The sequence below is a fragment of the Eumetopias jubatus genome, unplaced genomic scaffold (assembly GCF_037043125.1).
Source record: "Eumetopias jubatus isolate StellerSeaLion01/CBP00866 unplaced genomic scaffold, mEumJub1_p1.0 scaffold_2, whole genome shotgun sequence".
Taxonomy (NCBI): Eukaryota; Metazoa; Chordata; class Mammalia; order Carnivora; family Otariidae; genus Eumetopias; species Eumetopias jubatus.
This window is the reverse complement of record NW_028274808.1, coordinates 15,136,359-15,157,888: the sequence shown is the minus strand read 5'-3', so window position 1 is coordinate 15,157,888 and position 21,530 is coordinate 15,136,359. Positions and strand designations below refer to the sequence as shown.

General features: G+C 38.0%; 1 protein-coding gene across 1 annotated transcript in view; it reads right to left on the bottom strand.

Annotated features, from left to right (window-relative positions):
- TRAPPC11 (trafficking protein particle complex subunit 11) overlaps positions 1-21,530 on the bottom strand; it is a 45,655-nt gene that overhangs the window by 10,095 nt on the left and 14,030 nt on the right. The window contains exons 10-26 of the mRNA XM_028099717.2: positions 20,958-21,105; positions 18,443-18,536; positions 17,294-17,373; positions 17,105-17,183; positions 16,968-17,022; positions 16,477-16,622; positions 15,966-16,027; positions 15,730-15,862; positions 15,006-15,136; positions 11,641-11,796; positions 10,086-10,273; positions 9,809-9,957; positions 9,501-9,622; positions 8,861-8,980; positions 4,924-4,989; positions 4,657-4,813; positions 395-506 (exon numbers count right to left, since the gene is read on the bottom strand). Coding sequence (XP_027955518.1) covers positions 395-506; positions 4,657-4,813; positions 4,924-4,989; positions 8,861-8,980; positions 9,501-9,622; positions 9,809-9,957; positions 10,086-10,273; positions 11,641-11,796; positions 15,006-15,136; positions 15,730-15,862; positions 15,966-16,027; positions 16,477-16,622; positions 16,968-17,022; positions 17,105-17,183; positions 17,294-17,373; positions 18,443-18,536; positions 20,958-21,105 — 1,998 coding nt within the window. The remainder of the gene's footprint in view (positions 1-394; positions 507-4,656; positions 4,814-4,923; positions 4,990-8,860; positions 8,981-9,500; positions 9,623-9,808; positions 9,958-10,085; positions 10,274-11,640; positions 11,797-15,005; positions 15,137-15,729; positions 15,863-15,965; positions 16,028-16,476; positions 16,623-16,967; positions 17,023-17,104; positions 17,184-17,293; positions 17,374-18,442; positions 18,537-20,957; positions 21,106-21,530) is intronic.

Here is a 21,530-nt window from a genome sequence, read left to right as displayed (position 1 = left end):
GGATTTTGTATATTGAATGTTATATCCAGCAACCTTGCTGGAACTCTTATAATGCAAATAATCTGTTGATTCACTTGGGTTTTCTATGTAAACAATCCTATTGACTGCAAGTAAGAGAAGTTTCTCCTAATGTTTTTAATGGTCCTGTTGTAAGAATTCATTTGGCTAAAATTTCATCAGGATATTAAGGTCACAAATTGTGACAAATACAAATGAAAGTTTAATGATCCTTTTTAATCTTTGTGTTTTTGACAAATGGTTAGTGATTGCACGTGACTTCTAGTCTTCACCCTAGGACTGAAAGAAGCTTTCAAATATGAAATGACAATCACAAATAATAAAGGCATGAGAATAGCACAGACAAGGAAAAAAAGACAGGGCTGATATAACTTACCTCTTCCAGGAGATAATATAATGCCCAGTTGCTACTCCACCTTCAACATTTCCAACGGATGGGCACCGAAGACAAAAGCATTCACTAGCACTCTCTCCAGTCTGTAAAACAACTACAAGAAATAGTTTTTATAATCCTTATGCAAGGATTTTCCCTATGAAAGGAGAGTTTCACCTCCGGTAATGGAACAAAAACAGAATACTTTATCAGTTATACATTATTTATAGAGACTTAAAAACTAAGGCTCAGAGATGTTAAATGACTTTTCCAAGGTCACAAAGTCCCTGTCCAGGTTTTCTTTCTAATATATCAATATTCCGTTATAATAAAAAGAGGCGAAGCAGCTGTAGGTCTGTGACAAGTTCCTATGGGAACTAATGAAAAGGAAAAGTCTGGAGTCAGGATAATACCATTTGGTGATTATTTTTCTTTCTCCATATTACTTCATGTCTCCAAAGAAAACATTTCACAGTAGGGAAAAAGAAATTTTTAGTTAACCCTTAAGGTACTCAAAATGTCATTCCAGCCAACTCGGGCTTTTCTGACAAACGCACATAACTGACACCATCAAATGGAAACACCTTATACGGTGCCTCGTTACTGTCTAATTTGGTTATTTACCTCTTACACAAGGATGCTGTCCTCTTGCCAAATTTAGTCTAAATTCCTGATGACAAGACAAAAGCTCAACTGACCCGAGGTCTCCCTGTCAGCCCTTCGCAGCCTGGGGGGCCCCTCCTTTAATGCAAGCCAGCAACAGGGCCCATGGAGGACCGATGTTAGCACATCTGTGAGTGAAACTTTCAAACGATAATAACAAAGTCTTTAAATATTAACTAATTGTTTTTATGGTTCTCCAATGAAGAAGGCTGTGAGAAATTAATAGTTAGGTTGTGGGGAGAAACTGGAAGTCAAAGGGAAAAAAGCTGGGCCAATTTCTACATTAAGGCCTAGGAAATGATACTGTAGCCCACTAAACAGAACACACATTAATTCAAACCTCTTAAGATACCTTTTTTCTCAGAACCTGGGACATTCATATTGCCTCCCCCCTGCCCCACCTTGCTCCAGCAAGTCCTCCTTAATTCTAGGAAGTTAACCAAAATGATATAACCTTTATTAACAATTAACATTAGGGTCAACCTTATGACCTAGTAAAGTTGTTATTTTTAGTATGTCAAACATAAATTTTCTAATGCATGCGTTCTGGTGTTCTTAGAGGTGGGAGAGAGAATAATGCCATGCCACCCCCTTCCCCAAAGATAACCACATCATAGTTCCCAGAATGTTACCTAACCTGGCAGAAAGGACTTTACGGATGTGATTAAGATAAGGATCTTAAAATGGGAAGATTATACTGGATGATCCAGTTGGGTCCAATGTAACCATGAGGGTTATGAGGGAAAGAGGGAGGCAAGAGGGAGCCTGAGAGAAAGGGGAGAATGGAAGCAGAGGCGAGAAAAGAAACACGGGAAGATGCTACGCTGCTGGTTTTGAAGCTGGAGGAGGGAGCCGGGAGCCAAGGAATCCAACTGGCCTCTGCAAGCTGAAAAGGGCAAAGGCGAGGATTTTCCCTAGAGCCCAGAAGGAATGCAGCCCTGCCAACACCGTGACTTTAGGACCTTTGACCTCTAGAACCTTCAGATAAATCTGTGTTGTTTTAAGCAACCAACTTGGTAATTTGTTACAGCAGCAACAGAAAACTAGTAATGGGAAATTCAAGGTGGACGTTATTCATTAATTATCACTTATTATCATAATTATCACTAATTACAATTCATTAATTATTCATTAATTATCACTTATTAAATGCCAAGTACTACGAGGCTGGCAATACAGAGAGGATGATGTCATGGCTGCAGCTCTTCAAGAGCACACAGCGTAGTGCAGGCGCCATAAGTGTAAATAAATAATTACGATAGAATGGTTACGTGTTATCACACGTACAAGATACTCGGGGAGTAAAGAAGGAAGATGACCCAGCCCTGTTTGGGAAGATCAAAAAGTCAAAGCTTACAGGAGTCCTGAAGAGCACACAAGAGTTCGACAGGTTGAAAGAAAAAGGAAAGGGTTGTGGGCCAAGGTACTAACATGTTCAAAACCAGAGGGAGGCGATGTTTGCTGACTGTAAAGTTTGGCTTGCTCGAAGTCTGGGAAAGAGGAAGGGGCAGAAGAGAGGCTCGTGCAGAAGAAGCTAGAAAGGGAAGCTGCGCTGGCAAAGATCTGGAATGTCATGAAGCTTTTTAAGTGGGAATGACACGCTCAGAATAGTTTCTTGAGAAATCAAACTCTGGCAGCAATAGGAAAGGCAGAGCAGGGAGAGAATGGCAAAGAAGAAACCAGCTACGGAGGTATTCCTGAAGGCCAGAGGAGAGACGGGGCCAGTCTCTGGATGGCAGACACACGAAGAAGGCAGAACGTGGTGCCGGGCTGGAGGAACACGCACAGAGGACGTCTAGTTTGTCTCCGTGGGCCCTGGCTGGAACCAAGCGCGCACGGATTCCTCTGGCTGGACTGCGGGATGCAGGCGGCCTAAAGGCTGTGTGGCAGGTGGAGACTTGGTAGAAAAGGTAAAGGGAGCCAAAGTCAGGATCCTGGAAATGACCAGCACTGAAGGGGCCAGGAAAGGAGTCAGCAAAGAATGGACAAATAACTAGCTTGTGTTGAGCTGTTAGGAGACGAGCACTGGACTGAGATTTTCATGTAGATTATCTCATCCAGACTATGACCTCCTTTGACTCTGAGAAATGATAAAACCCACTGAACAGTCCAACACAACAAAAGAGCAAGCAGGAGGGCTGAGAACGGACTCCAGGTCAGCGTGACTCTAAATCTTGCGATCGCTCCCAAGTCGGCACAGGGAGAACGGAAAGAAGGGGACACGGAAACCAAGGAGAACCAGCGGCAACGACTTCCAGAACCGGGAGAAAACCAAGTTCCCAAAGCCAGAAAAACAAAACTGACGAAGGCATTCTGAAAGCAAAAATGGGTTACTATTATTATTACTTCACAGACTGTGGGACCTGTCTGTAGCATTTAAACAGAGAGGTTTAGGGCCACGTTTGATTTTACCTGTGTGTCCGTCCGCCCACCTGTTTCACCCACCCTCCTTTATGATGACTTTCCTAAAATGCACAGAAGTGACTATGAAGGCTGCTTGCCCTTTTGCTGTCTTGAGAACCTAGCAAGGCGCCATACGGTGAAATCGATAAATATCGGTGGATTATTTATTGATAGATGTTAAAACTTATTTATAGGCCAGATACAAAAAATACACTGGAATTCTAAAACTACTCAGCTAATTTCAACCTGTACTGCAAATCAACTATATGATTTGTAACACTGAAGTCCAGTAGTAGATAAACAAATAGAGCAAATGACTCATTTATATTTGGTTTTAAGAATATATCATGATTTTTTTGCATATATTTACCCTTATAACATAGCTGAGCACAATTTTGCTTGGGTTAACATTCAAACTCATTTTTTTCTAACAGCTCAAGAAGTATACAAGCCCAAAGTATGATGCACCAGAAAAGTAATATCCTGGGTTTAAATCTCTTCTCTCTACTGTTTTAGTTGATTTAGCAAACTTATTGTCTACTCTTTTATATTTCCCCCAAGTTTCTTTAATAACCATCTTTTACAAGTTATACATAATAGTAAACAATTAAAAATTAATAAGAAAAAAGTAATCTATAAAAAAATCCAAATATGAAAAAATATTTTATTTTCAAGTACATTTTTCAAAGAGTAACTCCCTTACAGTAGCAAAAATCTTATCTTTTAAAATAAGGTATACTCAAGCAAATTGTAAATGATACTAATTCTACCTTAATTCTAAATTTATTCACTTTAGTGAGTATCAGTCTCAGTTACCCTCCCTTAGCAAAAAGCTAACTCTTACACTGGTAACCTACACACACACACACACACACACACACACACACACACACACACACCTGTCTTCTAATTAAGTAGGATGATCCACATTCTCACCTTTGTCCACTTGGGACTCTAGCTGATCCACAGGAGTCATAGAAGGAGCAAGTTGGAGCTCACTGGATACAATAGTGAGGGCCCAAGGTGAGGCACTTAGAAGGTCCGTCATCAATAGAAAGGGGATGTCCGCATAGACCCTTTCCAGGTGTTCAAACTGTAACCTACACACACACACACACACACACACACACACACACACACACACACACACACACACACACACCTGTCTTCTAATTAAGTAGGATGATCCACATTCTCACCTTTGTCCACTTGGGACTCCAGCTGATCCACAGGAGTCATAGAAGGAGCAAGTTGGAGCTCACTGGATACAATAGTGAGGGCCCAAGGTGAGGCACTTAGAAGGTCCGTCATCAATAGAAAGGGGATGTCCGCATAGACCCTTTCCAGGTGTTCAAACTGTCACAAATGAAGACAAAAGGTCTGTTTAGAACTACAGTAATCCATTTTCCTTTTTCTGGTAATTTCTACAACTGAAATGATTTCCAAAATGCTTCACAAGAACATACCTTTGTAGAGACAAATTTAACCGCGACATCAAATGGAAAGACAGTTTCTATAGTTACAGTTTCATCCTGCAAGAAAATTTAAAGGGCACGTTCAATGGCTTTTCTAAACTTAAACATAGTTTTAAAAATAGAAGGTGTATAAAACACAATCTGTAACTGATAATAAATAATCCCAATTTATATATTAAGAAGGTAGGATCTTCCCCTCAGGTAATATTTGTAAAAACCTATGTAGAGAGACCAGACCACTATTTCTAATAAATTATCTTATGGTTTTATAACAGTTCACACGGCAAAGCGCTTTCTAGCACATTATCTCAGGATCTAGTAAAAGTGAGCAAGGCAGGCACTGTCACCATTTTACAGAAGAGGAACCAGAGGTTAAGGAAGGTTAAATGATTGGCCTCAGCCCACAAAGCTAGTGGCGCCAAGTCTAGAATCTGAGTCTTCTTTCTGTCTAAGTTCTTTACCTGGACTCAACACAAAATGACTAATAATAATGATAGTAACAATAATAAAATATGACAGTGCTATAATCACTGTACAAGCATTACGTAATGTTCGTAATAACTCAAGGAAACAGATGCCATTATACTTGCCATTTTTTTTTTAAGGATTTAAGATTTTATTTATTTATTTGAGAGAGAGGAAAAGAGAGTTCGCACACATGTGCGAGGGCGTGCACACAGGCACGCGCACACGCGCAGTGGTTGGGGCGGACTGGGCAGAGGGAGAAGGAGAAGCAGACTCCCTGCTGAGCAGGGAGCCCGACATGGGGCTCGATCCCAGGCCCCTGAGATCATGACCTAAGCCAAAGGCAGCTACTTAACTGACTGAGCCACCCAGGCGTCCCCATACTCATCATTTTAAGATGAAGTGGTCACACATAGCTAGTAAGTGACAAAGGCAGATTTCACCCTTAAGCCTGTACTTTTAACCAACGTGCTACATCGCCTCCCTGAGTCTATTCACTAAACAATGTGGTTACTATGGCTTTGGAACCAAACCACCCATCCCATTGGTGAGAACCCTTTAAAAAAAAAAGTCATGTTGATTAAAAACTCAGGCTGTAAAAATGCCAGGTGGATGTGGGTTTTAATCCTTGAGGACACATACTTATAACCCTGAGGACTTTGGGCACAGTGAGGTGACCCTGGGGAGGGGACACGGTCTCTGAGTCTGTTTCACGATCCTCACAGGGCTGCTGACAATGAAGTGACACAATGCATATGCAGCACCAGTGGAATGCCTAAACCATGTTTATTATTATTATATGCTTCAAACATTTCCTCTCAATACCATCAAGCTAACTTTTTAAGAAAGTGTAGTAAGTAGGATATTGATGGTTGAAAACGGATGCAGGGGTTCCATGATCTAAAGCCCAGGGCCTCAATATTCCCCCACAGAAAAGATATATGGAAATGAAGAAGCAACTCAATGAGTAGCTTCGATGTGGCCTACTTTAAATTTCCACATGGCCTACGAAGCAGACACACATGCAGGTAAAAATGAGATTTAATCCAGTGAAGGGAAAAGAATTTACATTTGAATTTCCAAAATGTCTTACAAGTAACACTAGGACCTGTAAGACAGACATTCCATGAGAAAAGCGCCTCTTAGTAAAATAATTTTGAAAGCTAATCACCACAGCCTTTTGTGAAATTCTCAACACACATTAGCAAATTCAATGCAGTGCTAAGCCCTGAAGTCAAGGTATCTGTTTAACACCTTTTAACCGAACATATCTGACCAATTCATTCTTTTGTGGAACATCTATTTCTGTCCCTCAGAATGAGTGTCCCTTAAAAGCTTATCTTGGGAATGGACTGGCTGATAGAAAAATAAATAGCTTCTCTAAAAAACTAAAAGACAACCTCCTGATTAGGAAAAAATGTCTGCAAATGACATATCCAATAAAGGCTTAGTATGCAAAATATATAAAGTATTTATACAACCAAAAAAAAAAAATCAAATAATCCAATTAAAAAAATGGGCAGATGACATTTTGTGTGGACAACAGTATGGAGGTTCCTCAAAAAATTAAAAATTGAATTACCGTGCGATCCAGTAATTCCACTACTGAGTATGTACCCCAAGAATATGACAACACAGATTCAAAAGGATATATGCATCCCTATGTTTATTGCAGCATTATTTACAATAGCCAAATTGTGGAAGCAAACCAAATGTCCATCAATAGATGAATGGATAAAAAAGGTGAGAGGCACACCTACACCCACACGGTGGAATACTATTCAGCCATCAAAAAGCATGAAATCTTGCCATTTGCAATACACGGATGGAGTGAGAGAGTGTGATGCTAAGTGAAATAAGTCAGTCAGAGAAAGACAAATACCATATGATTTCACTCGTGTGTGGAATTTAAGAAACCAAACAAATGAAGAAAGGAAGAAACAAACCAAAAGACTCTTAACTATAGAGAACATACTGATGGTTAGCAGAAGGGAGGGCGGTGGGGGCATGACAGAAATAGGGGAAGGGGATTAAGAACAAGCAGCATGCATCTCAGTAATACCACGTCCTGAGGAGAAGAGAGCACTGCACACCGCTGTAGTGTGATTCCGGGATCGTTACTACAGAGCAGAAAATTATTTTAAAAAGGTATGTTCCAAGTCTACTAGAAGCTTCATTATCCGAAGTAGAAACGACATCCAAGGCTGAGGACTCTAAAGCTGCACAGAACAGTACTGTTCTTGTTTTAGAGATGAGGAAATGGAGGCCAGAGGTTTCCGTGGCTAGACTGAGCGCCAGGTTAGGAGGCCACGCTGAGATTGGCACTCTCACCTCCTCCTCCGCCCACCAGGATTCATTCCAGCGCATCGGGCTAGGTGAAGTCTTTGATATATTCAATGCCTTCCCTCCTTCCACTTGGGAAATACTCCTAACTCTCTTAGGATGGGGTTGCCTCCCACTGACTCACGAAACAGCCGATGGCCCAGACTCTGCGCTATAACCTTCCTACAAATGGCCAGACTGACTGGCCTTCTCCTCTGCTGGCTGAGGGCCCACTTCCAGAGAACAGGCCGAAACAACACAGGAAGACTAAGCAGACAGTAGATACCGAGACTGTCCATTACTAAAAGAAGATACAAGCAATTCCAGACAATATGGTTAAATCTAAATAAAAACATGGCTCCCCCAAACCACTGTAAATACAACAGAAAATACACCAACGAGGTGACAGCAGTGGCCTCCAAGTGGCCGACTATGACCATGCTGGCCTTATTTCTACCCTCTACCTGTACTTAGCAGCAACAATTTCCATGGTCCTTTCTAACAGAACAAAGATTTCATAAAGGGAGACCTTCCATCCTCCAAAATCGTCAGTGTATAACCAACTTACAGATTTTGTCTAATGTGTGATTTTATACGGAAACACATAGGTTTAGAGTCTCAAACTTTTTGCAAAAGATCCCAAATTCCTTGACCATACAAAAAGCCATGGAGGCCAATTTTCTGAAGTGTGAGCAATGACAGCCATAGTATATCATTTATAATAGTTATAAATGATTAAAAAAAAAACAAGAAATGTTTAATTAAAATTGGTAAATTAAAAAAAAATTGTTAATAGATTACAAGCACCTAAGCTGTTCATCTTGTTACAGGTAAACTAAGAAACACAAAATAGGGAATACTCCACACAGGAACCTTCCTGAAGTAGCTATGAAAAATTCTACCTTGGGGCGCCTGGGTGGCTCAGATGGTTAAGCGTCTGCCTTCGGCTCAGGTCATGATCCCAGGGTCCTGGGATCGAGCCCCGCATCGGGCTCCTGGCTCAGCAAGGAGCCTACTTCTCCCTCTGCCTCTGCCTCTCTCCCTGCTCATGCTTTCTCTCTCTCTCTGTATCTCTGTGTCTCCAATGAATCAATAAAATCTTAAAAAAAAAAAGAAAAAGAAAAAGAAAAAAAAATTCTACCTTGTGACACTTGCAAACAATTTCTTTGTCTTCAATAGTTGTATTGATCAGGTAAGAAACATACACGAGAAACATTCTTGAACCCACTGTTCCACAGCGAACGTATAACATTTTTTCCAGCTGTAACAAAATAAAAGTACTTTAATAATTCAGAGATTTCCTCCTGACACATACTCTAGGATAATGTTGCCCACCTTTTAAAAGTTTATTGTACCAACAGGCTAAATTCTTGAACACTTTTTACCGGCTGCTCCTGCCTCAATATAAGAGCGGGATCATTACTATTCCACCTGTTCTTACTATCACTGGCAACTTCCCAAGACTGTATTTAGTTCAGAAATAAAAGCTGCCTGAGGGGTTATTCCATTAAGTTACACACTTAATGTTATTTAGGTATTTTATCAAAGCAACTAGTTCTCCATATTAGGGTCATTTGCTCTAAAATCACTCGTATAAAAACTGCTTACAACATTTTACACATTTAAATATGTAAAATGTGTATAAAATGTGCATTAGTTAAATCCCATTTTTAGCCCCAGGATATGCTGTTAAAATGCTCTAGAACTATCTAAGACCCACTACATATTTAAAACTGCAATCTAGTTGCTTTCCTCTCCCATCGTAGTTGACCAAGGTTCACCTGTTCCCCCGGATGTAAGTCTCCCACGGGAATGTCAGTGAGTAAAGCCGGGTAGGACTCATCACACAGTTCTGTTCCATGAAGAGACACGTGCGTTTTCTGAGTTAAATTGGCATCCTGTCCTAAAAGTGTTAATATCGGTGTTTTAAATACAGAGAATTCAAACTTTATCCTAACAATTCATACCGCACAGCCCATTTCATAACTACTTCATAACCATATTTTAAATACACTTCCTGTAGTTGACACCACTGATATTTGTTTTATGTTGAATGAACACTGACGAATTTTTAAAAAGGAACGTTTACCAGGTTTTAAACCAGCGGTGAGCTTCACGTCTCTGATTCGGGTCTTCTCGTGGGACTCAACGGTCACAACCAAACAATACATTTCATTGGTCAGGGCAGGAGGGTCATGTCGCAGATGCACAGAAATGTTTGGAACTCTGGAGATGATCCTTTGAGAGAAAAAAAAAAAAACACCTTAGCTGAGTAAACCGGATTCTTAAGAAAACAAGTTATTCAAACAAAGTATTTAGAAGAAACAAGATGGCCTTCCACAATCTGCCTAGCGAGGTGGACGTACATTGTGCTTGCCTGAATGACTATGCTGTCCCAGTGAAGTTCATTGTCAGGGAGCTTAGGCCGTCTTTTGAAAGAACGCGAGGCCTGCAAGGCTTCTTGGGAGGAAGCAGCGTCCCCTCCTCCTCCTTGCCAATTTAAAACCACACATCTTCCCGTCTCGTGGCCCAGAACCAGATCTACCGAAGTAATCTGAAAGATGGAGGGCTGTCAGAAATGCCACCTCATACTTGTCACCATCCCCTTGCGACAAATGACATAGTGACTACTGGCCTGCCGAGTCCCTCTAGAGACCCACAGGGTGATGAGGTCAGAACACCTGCTGGGGCAGCTGTCCTGGTCATCTATTAGCTGTGACACTGACTAGGTTCACCTTTAAACAGAGATAAGAACCTGATGTAACAGATGCTCAGTTAGTGGCTGCTGAGTGAAATACATCAATGGTTTGATGACCATTAGCATACTCATAACCTAATTCCTAATTCCAAACGTATTTTTCCTGAAGACATCTATAATATTATTAACTGAATAAATGTCCCTTTCAACTAAATCCATTAACAAATGTACTCAAAATAGTGTTATTAATTATGATTTCCATCTGGTAAGCTTTCTTAGGTACCTTGCAAAAATAAAATATGTAATCAGAGATTTAGTCAAAATCAAAGAATTTTTTTTTTAGTGAATAAGCAAAAAACTCTGGATTTTAGTTAATAATAAAATGGACAGGTTCACAGAAAGTGTTATGGGAATACTGGTAGTATTATGTTTCTTAGAAATGGTCCTAAGTTTAGATCAGCCAAATATCATCATGGTTTTCAAGCCATAGAAAACATGCACTTAATGAACGCTTACTATGTATTAATCACTATTCCAAGCAATTTACATTAACTAACTGATTTAATCCTCATGAAACACTAAGAGGTAGGTACCATTATTATCCCCACTTTACAGATGAGTAAACTGAGGTACAAAGAGGTCAAGTAACTGGCCAGGGCCACACGCTAGTAAGCTGGAGAGGTGGATTTAGACCCATGTAGTTTGGTTCAGTTTATGCTCAATAAAAATAATATTTTCATCATATATTTCTAAAAGGCACTTTAATTATGAATATTAAAAGAATCCTTTAAAATATATATGGTCTTCATTTTTCTTTAAAAAAATGCGATCAGAAATGTTTAAACCTCAAAATGATATAGCTCTCTAGCCTGAATTATGTCATATTATACAAAATATAATTGCTACAGTACTTAATATATATATATTTTGTTTAAAAGTCTTTAACTGATTATGTAGTCATCAAAAATGAGGTTGGCCTTACGTACTACCAGGAAATGATGCCTAATATCCACTGGTAAGTGAAAAAAATCAATGATAGAATATTATGTATAGTATAGTCTCAAAAAAGGAAAACCCACCAAACCATGAATGATTGCCCTTGGGAAGTCCAAGTGGACGATGTTCATTTTTTACTCAATAAACTTGTGTACTATTTGAAATTTTTTCTGACATACACATACTTTTGTCACTTAAAGTATGTTTTAACAAATTTCGTAACTAACCTCAATTTTCTTTCCCACGTCTTCAGTTTTTGCAACAAATTTAAATAAAAACTTCCTTGTTTTACCAGGAACTAAGCACATCTTTCCCTGAGTCAAATTTTCTAAAACTTCACTTGCTTTGGTTGCTTCTTCGATTACACAGAACTGGTTATATTCCTGTAAAAGAGGTCAGAGCAAGGGTCACAGTTTATAAACATCAAATGTCATATGCTTTGCTGACACTGAACACCAAATGATTTGGAGTGAGGTAAGTTTGACTGCTCGAAAACTAAAGCCTCACGAAGGGTGATTAATGAGAAGTAGCTTATGCCCAATGGAAGCTAATCCTCTCCGAGCTACCACAAGGTAAAGAGACAGTTCACCGCGTACAAGCTGATTTCTGTAAACATTTACACATCCCTTTCATTTGGGAGGAATAAAGATTTATTCTTTGTTTCATTGGATGCTTCTGTCTATCATCCCCTTTTCTTAAAGAGCTTTCTTTTTACTTGGCTTCAGTTCTTTTCCCTTTATGTTCATTTCATTGCAAAGTTTATTCATTTCTATACATTCCACACCACTATGCTAATATTTCCCACATTAAAAACTAATTCTGTCCTATTTCCTTGGCTGAAAGTTTATATCCAAAATTGTCTAGAGGGGAGAATTCCACTACCACTCAAATTTAGCATGTCCCAAACTGGATGTACATCTACCGGCCCAGAAGGGCACATTACTTACAGATGAGTAAAGGGAGACATCCTTCCTGTGTACATCTAGACCATCACCATTCTCACCCACCCAAGAACTTTCCAAGAGTCGCCTTCTATCCTAGCAAATGAATTATCTTCACAGAAAATTCTTCTAAGTTTAATACTTTCCCTCTAATTTTCATTTCTATTCCATGCTTCTGAAACCTAAGTACTACTTTTTTTCTTATGATTTGTATCTTGGATTTCAAATAACACATATGCAGAATATAATCTAACTTTAAAAACTAATTGCTTTACATTTTATATTAACATTTTAAATTAGTTTTTAATTATAGAAGTTGTTAAGAAAAGAGGGGAGAAAGAAATGGGACAGTAGGATATAATAAGAAAAGTAAAAAAAGAATCTATTTATCCTCGAATTCCAGATTTAAAATATTTCCAAAAAAAATTTCATAGTTGAGCAAAAAAAAATTATCTGTCCTAGGAGAGCTTATAAAGAAAATAATTTACCAAAAATCCATACAGACAAAAGTGAAAGCACAGCTGTGATAAGTACTATGGAGGGTTATGGCTAGGAATACCCACAGGGTAGGCAGGGATGGTGTCCCTGTGGAAGTGAGGCTTTTAAGGGCATCACACACGAGAAGCAACTGTAAGAAGAGGGACGACCAATCCAAGAAGTAACATCACGTACAAAATCCCGTCATACTACTGAGTGATCTCACTTACATATGGAATCTATAACCCACAGAAACAGAGTAAAATGGTGGATGCCAAGGGGTGGGGAAAATGGGAGACGCTGAGCCAAGGGCACAAACCTGCAGTTATGAGACAAACAGGCTCTGGGGATCTAATGTGCAGCATGCAACTATAATTAATCAAACTGTATTATATACTCAAAAGCTGCTAAGAGACTTGTTCCCACCACAAAAAAAAAAAAGGTAATTATGTGAGGTGATGGATATTAAGGAACCTTACTGTGATCACCATTTTGCAAATTATGTATGTTTCAAATCATCATGTTGTAGGTACACTTAAACTATAAAATAAATAGTTATTGGTGGGGGGCGGGAGGACGGTCCTTCATTCATCCTATCCCCCCCCTTCTTTATCTTCTACGACAAACACTCAGCAATCCAGACTTCTCTATTTGTAAATACCTCTTGTAGCCCTTTCTTTCCATTGCCACCACTACCATCCTAATGCAAATCCTCACACTTTAGTACTTGGGTTCACATAAAGAGGCTCCGGTTGGTTTCCATAAGAGCATTTCTTTCATCCTATTTCATCACTGGAATAAAGTTTCTTAAATTCTAAATATCATGCTCTTGCTTTAAAACTCTCAAACTAATCAGAAGGAATCATCGGGTAATGGTTCAAAGCTGAATAAAACACAATGATCTGGTTCATTGAACCAATCCTATTCCAGGGTTATTTCTCAGTTGTGAAGAGTCAAAAAAAAAAAAAAAAAAACAAAAACAACAAAACAAAACAACTAAGATAAGTAAAGCTCTTTCTTTACCACCATCCAATAAATAGAACATGAATAAATGAATGGATAAATAAATCTTCAAATACTTCTCTTACTAGCCGATCCCTGCTGAACTCTTCAAGCTCCTTCAAGCCACGCGGGCTCATGTCGCACTGGCCTGGCTCACAGCCCCTCCGCTCTTGGGAGGCTGGGGGTCCCTGCCGCCCACAAACCCAGAATGTACACTCCTGCTTCCGTTGGGCGCTTCCTCTTGCCAAACATGTTCCTCCTCTCTCATCACTTTACGGTATCTTCATTTCCTCTTTATCCTTGAAACCTCCTCCCTTTTCTTTGGCATGCCTACTATAACTATATTTCTAGCCTATCATATAACTTATAGTCCTCACTACCTACTAGGGCAATTTGCGGGTCAGTCCTGGTCCCTGCCCCCAAAATGCTTCCATTTCAATGGGGCTGACATATGCTAAGTGCTTTGAGGTTCACCACGATGCTAAGAATATTTGCTGGTGAAATGCTTGCTGCTTAATAGCTCAATATACTTTCCGGGTGACCAGAAGATAATTATCTCTGAAATAAGCTTGTAACTGAAATATCTGGAATGTAATCAAGTACTTGCCAACATTCTAATACGTTAAAGAAATGTACAGATGTATACAATCCCAGTTCTGCAGAAAGAAAAAGCCGCTTCTATGCGCATACACAAAAAACGTCTCAATTGTTCAGGAAGTTAATAGTGAAGACTTCCGGGGAATGAAATCGGAGGGCACACGCTTACTTTTCATTTTATATCCATCTATACCACTTCAATTTCTTTAACATCAAATATTTAACAGTTTTACAATAAAAAAGCTAATACCAATGTTAGAATGTAAAACAAACGATTCTGAAAATTAATTATATTTGATAGACCTCATTTGAAATTCAAGTTATATATTACAAAAAATAAAAGTTCCTACATTTCATAGGATGGAATAAAAACAAAACAGAGAGGGAAAAGTGTAAAACTTGAATGGCTAGTACAGAAGTTAATCCACTTATTTTCAAATAGACTTTACCAAAGTCCATCATTTGTTACTATGCAACCATTAAGACCTAGAATTCGCTAAGTTCATTTCATCTAATTTAATGCAAGCTACAGTAAGATATACACATGGTAAAAACACAATAAGAGGTACTGTTACCTGATTATTAAAGCTGACACAGAGCTTGGAAAACCGAATGGGATGTGGACAGTCAGCCTTCAGATAGATATCAAATCGCACAGGAACATCAACATGAAAACTTGGGGCGTGAAACTTGGCTTTGCATTGTACTAGAAATAAAACAGAGTCACACACTACAGGACCCTCAAGACACACACCCATGATTCTCTGATCCACACTCACTCTTCAGGAAGGAAACATCTACCCTGGATAGTCTTACTGAATTCTGCCCTTAAAGCATTTCAACACACATAAATGCAGCTCATTTTCAAAAAAAAAACAAAAACAAACAAATTTAAAGAAAGTATAACTTCAAAATCACCTTTCATTCTAAAAACACAGTTGCTCCTGAAACGTAACTAACATAGGAGTTTAAAGGGAAAAAAATCATTTTATTTTTTTTAACTTATTTCAAAACACCTGCCTAGGCATTACAGAATAAGCTTTTTAAAGGACAGTCTTTTCAAGTGTATTTCAAATCACACTTAAACTACAAACGAACAAAGTAAATTTGAATACATAAGTTAAGGATTTAAAATTTTGAAAATATAAGTCAACGGGGAGAAAGAAAAAAAATCACTTTCATCTACAGGATGACATATTTTGAACATTCTTTGACTTTTATATTTATGGTTCCACGTGTTCATTTTGTAGCAAAAAGGATGATTCCTCTGAAATGACACTACAGGCGCTGGCTACCCACCGAATGGCACGAAGTCCTGCACCCCTATTGTGAAGACACCACTGCCGGCCAGGGAGACTCGGTCTGACCACAGCTTCTGAGCCGTTTTCACGGCTAAGACATCACAGTCGGGTTCCGGATCAGGACTCTCATTCTACACCAACACAGAGTACAATTCGTTCAGCTAGCGATAAAAATACACAGATACAGGTCTAGATATCCCCGGGGTGCCTTTTATAGAAAGAACTCCGACTTACCATCAGAACATTTATGAGGTTCTTTTCGATCCGAGATTTCTGGTCATCTTTCAGAGTTGAAGCTAACATGAAGGAAGTAGGAAAATAACTGTCACTGTAAGACAGGCCCGTAAGGCCACCACCCCCAAAGAAGGTATTAAAATACTACAGAATAAATACCTCTTCTAAGATGGCTAAGCACAATTCCAGACAACGTACAACAACACAGCTTCCTACGTGAGCCCCAATGCTCTAGATACTCGCATTTGAACTTGATGGGAAAAATCATTTCAGGACATATTTAAAAAAAAAAAAGAAAGGAAGGAAGAAGAATTTTGTTCTTCTCAACTATCATGACACCTCAACTATAGTAAGTTCCATGAAAGTATGAGTCCCTTCACTTGGCAAACCGATCTAAACAGGGTGAAAAGTATGGTCAAAGATTCGAGAATTATTCTTTCAGTTTTAAGAAGCTTAAAGACGCTACATAATTTTAAAGATTCAGGATTTTACTGGAAGAACACCAAGTTACCTCTTCCAAGGAGTTCTAGGGAATAAGTAATGTAATCTTTTAATTGAGCCATGAGGTAGGAGCACTTCAGAGCTGTAGTCAATATGGACGTGAGCAGGGTCCACCATCCTTCACTCCGATAATCACACATCACATAATCCAGCAACCTGACAGAAGGCAAGATGTCATCAGACATGCTCAAACAGCTTCACAAGAAAGGCCTTGAAGACTTCTTGGAGGAGATAACATGCTTGACTCATTTTATATACACGTCAGAAACTCTTACTAAAATAGTTTAACAGGTAATTTCACGTTTAGCTAAATGTGGTTTCCTAAGACTTTGAGAATGATTGTACCAGCAGAGAGTACTTGAAAAAAATACCACAGAAATGGAGTTTCATAGAAATAGAAATAAGTATGGAAATAATAAATCCTTCAAAACACATTTCTGTTCTCATTTTGCTGTAAGGTAATCAGATTACTTATAAAAATAAATGGGGAACAGGACTCACTTCAAAGCTTTGGTATAATCCTTTGCATAATAATACTCCTCTCCCATTTGAACCACTGTAAAGGGAAAAAGATCTTATGTACATAATTCTAAATTATTCAAAGTGGCATGAAACTGTGGCATGTTATGAATACATACTTAGATGACTTTTCATTCTTGGACATTTATACTTCTTAAATTGTGCAACAGCATTGCTCAGAAGAGTTATTATTATTTCCTGTTAGAAGAGAGAAAGTGTGAAAGATTCCAATAAAAATAATCTCAGGTATTCCTTGAATACTGCAAAAAATAGTTTCTATTGGGGGAAAAAAACAACAACAAACTTACAGAGTGAACAACACTTCTCTCCTTCAGCTGAATGGCAAGAATTCCCACCTTCTCTTTTTCAGGATCAGAAAGATCAAAACCTGTGTAAGATAAGATGCAACCCATTTTAGATGGCTCATTTAACATAAATCCTTCACATGAACATTGGAAGTGTACACTCGTTGAATCCTTTACTTAAATAAAATGTATTTAAGATTCTTAAACATTCTAGAATTTTAAAGATTCTAGGAGACTGCTTCATTGGCATGGCAACTTCTCTGTGATCTCTGTTCTGAAGAGAACATTATTGAACTCAGCATTCTCTTGCCCAGTGGAATCAACCACCTGAAGAATAATACCAACATCATTCTCAACATAGAATATACTTTCTGGAGATTAAAGTAAATAATTTCTTAACAATTAAGGTTTGATTGCCACAGAAATTGCTGAAATTAAGTGTTTATCAAACCCAAAAACGATGTAGAGAAATTTCTAAGGTGATACAAGTTAATACTGCTTTAAAAGATCTAACATAGTAAATTGTCAAAGTTAACCAGAATTAAAATATTTAAATATTTTATATATTTAAATATATATATATCTATTTAAATATAAAATATTTATCTATTTAATATATGTCTATTTAAATATAAAATATTTAAATAGACCAAAGTGGTTTGTTAATTGTGTCGTTTAAGACAAGAGGTGTACAAATGTTTTAATCACACTCACATTTAATTATAAGTTACTCTAAGATGTAGTGATACAAACAAAACATCCTAAAAACTAAAGAACTGAGGAATCTTTAAAAAGATGTCTAGTGGTGCCTGGGTGGTTCAGTCGTTAAGTGTCTGCCTTCGGCTCACGTCATGGTCCCGGGGTCCTAGGATCGAGCCCCACATCAGGCTCCCTGCTCCGCGAGAAGCCTGCTTCTCCCTCTCCCACTCCCCCTGCTTGAGTTCCCTCTCTGGCTGTCTCTCTCTGTCAAATAAATAAAATCATTTTTAAAAAATTTAAAATTAATGAATTAAAAAATAAAAAGATGTTTAAAAAACACACATTTTTACCTCAACATAATTTGTTACAGCCTATGTAGCCAATGGAAAGACTGTGATAGCAATCTGTGCCTTCTGAGGTTGAGAGAAAAGGGAGGAGGGAAAAATTATTTACTTAGTATTCCTTGTCGCCATGATCTTTGTCCATAAAAGTCAAGAACGCCTGTTTGTGTTTCTAACGGATCAGGATTGGGGTATGTTACAGAAGCCTGTAAAATAAAACACAGCCCTAAATAAGAGTTTATGAACCTATCACAAACCAATTCACCTTCAAACTTTGACAGAATAAAAATATTTTCCTAAATACAAATACTAAACATATGTCCAGATATCAGTTGTGAATATTTTAACGTACATTAAATTTTCACAAACATGAAAAAAAATGTTCCATTTAATACCTAGGCAGTTTCATAAGAATTAAATAAATCAACCCGATTCTGACAAATGATTTCATATTAACTAACTCCTTAATTTTCTTTTCATCTTTTGCTATAACAAACCAGTAAAAATTTTGACAATTATGTTTGATGTTTATTCCAAATGTATAAGTGCTTTTTGTGCAAATGAAAATAATGTGATAAGGAGTTTTAAAAAGAAGACACTATTTTCCTTCTTTATCACTTGTGTATTAAGTCCTGGTATTGGTTTGGGAGGGATATTTTTGGCACCAGAATTTATAAATTCACACTGCTTTATTTTTCTTCCTTGTAATTTTTCCCTCTGAAACCAAAATATAATGCAAGTACATTGCTGAGAAATACAGAAAACATCCAAAAGGAAAAGGACAAAAATCTAAATCACCTATAAATCTATTACCACTATTAACAGTGTATACATTAGGGCGCCTGGGTGGCTCAGTTGGTTAAGCGACTGCCTTGGGCTCAGGCCATGATCCTGGAGTCCTGGGATCGAGTCCCACATCAGGCTCCCTGCTCAGCAGGGAGTCTGCTTCTCCCTCTGACCCTCTTCCCTCTCATGCTCTCCATCTCTCATTCTCTCTCTCTCAAATAAATAAATAAATAAAACAGTGTATACATTAGGCTTCCCGATTTTGTACGCAAATATTTGTTACCAATCGGAATAATTTTTCAAACTGCTTTTTTCATTTAAATATATTCTGTAAATTTCACATCATTAAATATTCTTCTAAAACATTATTTGTCATGGCTGCCGGCTGTCCCACATTTTAACAAATTCCCCATGTTGTTCATCGTGTTATTTATTTTTTACTTTACGATTAATAAGTCTGCCCAAAGAACTTTATAAGTAAATCTTAGTACTTCTCTCTTAGGGTCTCTTATCTGCCTGAGACTTCCTGAAGATAGGGTCCAAAGAGATGCATGATTTTGAGGCTTCTCAAATTATTATTTGACAGAAATATTATTCTACACTCCAACTAAGGGTATTTGTTAATCCCATTTCCTTAGATTCTTATGAAACATAGTTTTATTTTATTTATTTATTTTTTAAAAAGATTTTATTTATTTATTTGAGAGAGAGAGAGAATGAGAGATAAAGAGCACGAGAGGGAAGAGGGTCAGAGGGAGAAGCAGACTCCCCACTGAGCAGGGAGCCCGATGTGGGACTCAATCCCGGGACTCCAGGATCATGACCCGAGCCAAAGGCAGTCGCCTAACCAACTGAGCCACCCAGGCGCCCGAAACATAGTTTTAATCACCTTTTAAAATACTGTGCTCAACTGGGTGTTATGAACAAACAATGAATCATGGAACACTACGTCAAAAACTAATGATGTAATATATGGTGATTAACATAACAATAAAAAATTAAAAAAAATACTGTGCTCAAATTTTAATATGCTTAATTTTTAAATATAAAACATGCAATGAAGTTATAAATCATACACAAGTTAACGTGGTAGAAAACAGTGTAGTTATATCATGATTTAAGGAAAAAAAAAATCCAACATTTTAAGTACTAACATGCAAACTGTTTTTGGAACCGTTTTTCAAGTAGCACTGTTGATAATGTTCACCTGTCTTCAGAGAAGAAAACTGCAGATTTTAAAGGAAAATAAACTGATAGAACTGTACAAATGTAAATGTATTTATACATCTACCTACCACGTTCTTTAAATTTTAAAGGTGCTTATGGAGAAACTGGTATCTAACTATAATCACCCACAAGGAAGGCAAAATGAAATGTCAAGTTAAGAAACTGCAATTAACATTATGCTTCGAACAGATTCTTAAGAATTTTCCACAGAGGAAAACCCCAGGAAGAAAAAGAAGTCCGAAGTTATCCTCTCTTGTGGGTCAAAAGAAAGCATATTCTTCCAAAGTCCTTCAAACTCCTATGGCAGTGATCAACAGGAGTTACAGCATGGCTCAGACTAAACTGTGACTTTTATTTTAAAGTAATTTGCCCTTGTCTTATTGCCAATCATAAGTCAGTTCTTCACAGAAAAACTTCTGCTTAATCCACAGGTGGAAATGGAGTACTCAGACTAAAACCGAAAATAACCGTAACTCCTGAAAATATAGAAGATAAAAACTGATTCTACTCAAAGGCTTGGAAAAAAATTATGAGCATCAATTAGTCTTATCTTCTTTTGGGAGAAGATTAATACACTTCCTAAGCACCAGATAATACTGGAGTCGGTAACTTACTTCATGGTTACAGAGGGTTTTTGCAAGCTGCTTCCGCTCCTGGGCATAGTATGCTGCCTGCTGGTAATAGAAACCAGGATTCTGAGTTTGAATAGCTGTCAACCCTAACTTAATAGCTTCATCAAATAAATCTCCAAAGGCCTGGAATCTTAAAGAAAAAAAAAATCAAGAAATAAAAAAAGGATGAAAAAGAAAAAGGAAAGAAAAAGAAGCTTACGTCTAATAACTATTCATCCTGGAAACATAACCTCAGCAGACTGTGTTAAAATAATGCTACTGATGAACTGTAAATTGTTGGGTTTCTTGGTAAATACTACACACACTAATTACGGGTTACAGATAACTTCTACATTGAAGTCGACTCTTCTGTACTGACAAAGCGTTACAAATATACCATCAAAGTATGTCAACACAGTTCCCACCACTCAAATACAACCATGTTTCTGGAAACAATTTCATTTTAGAATTTTTAAACATCAGTCTTGAATAGCCAGTACCATGCCAGCAGGGATTTTTTGTTCCCGGCTAATTCTCAGAACCTAGGCACATGGAGGAAACTCCATAAATACATGC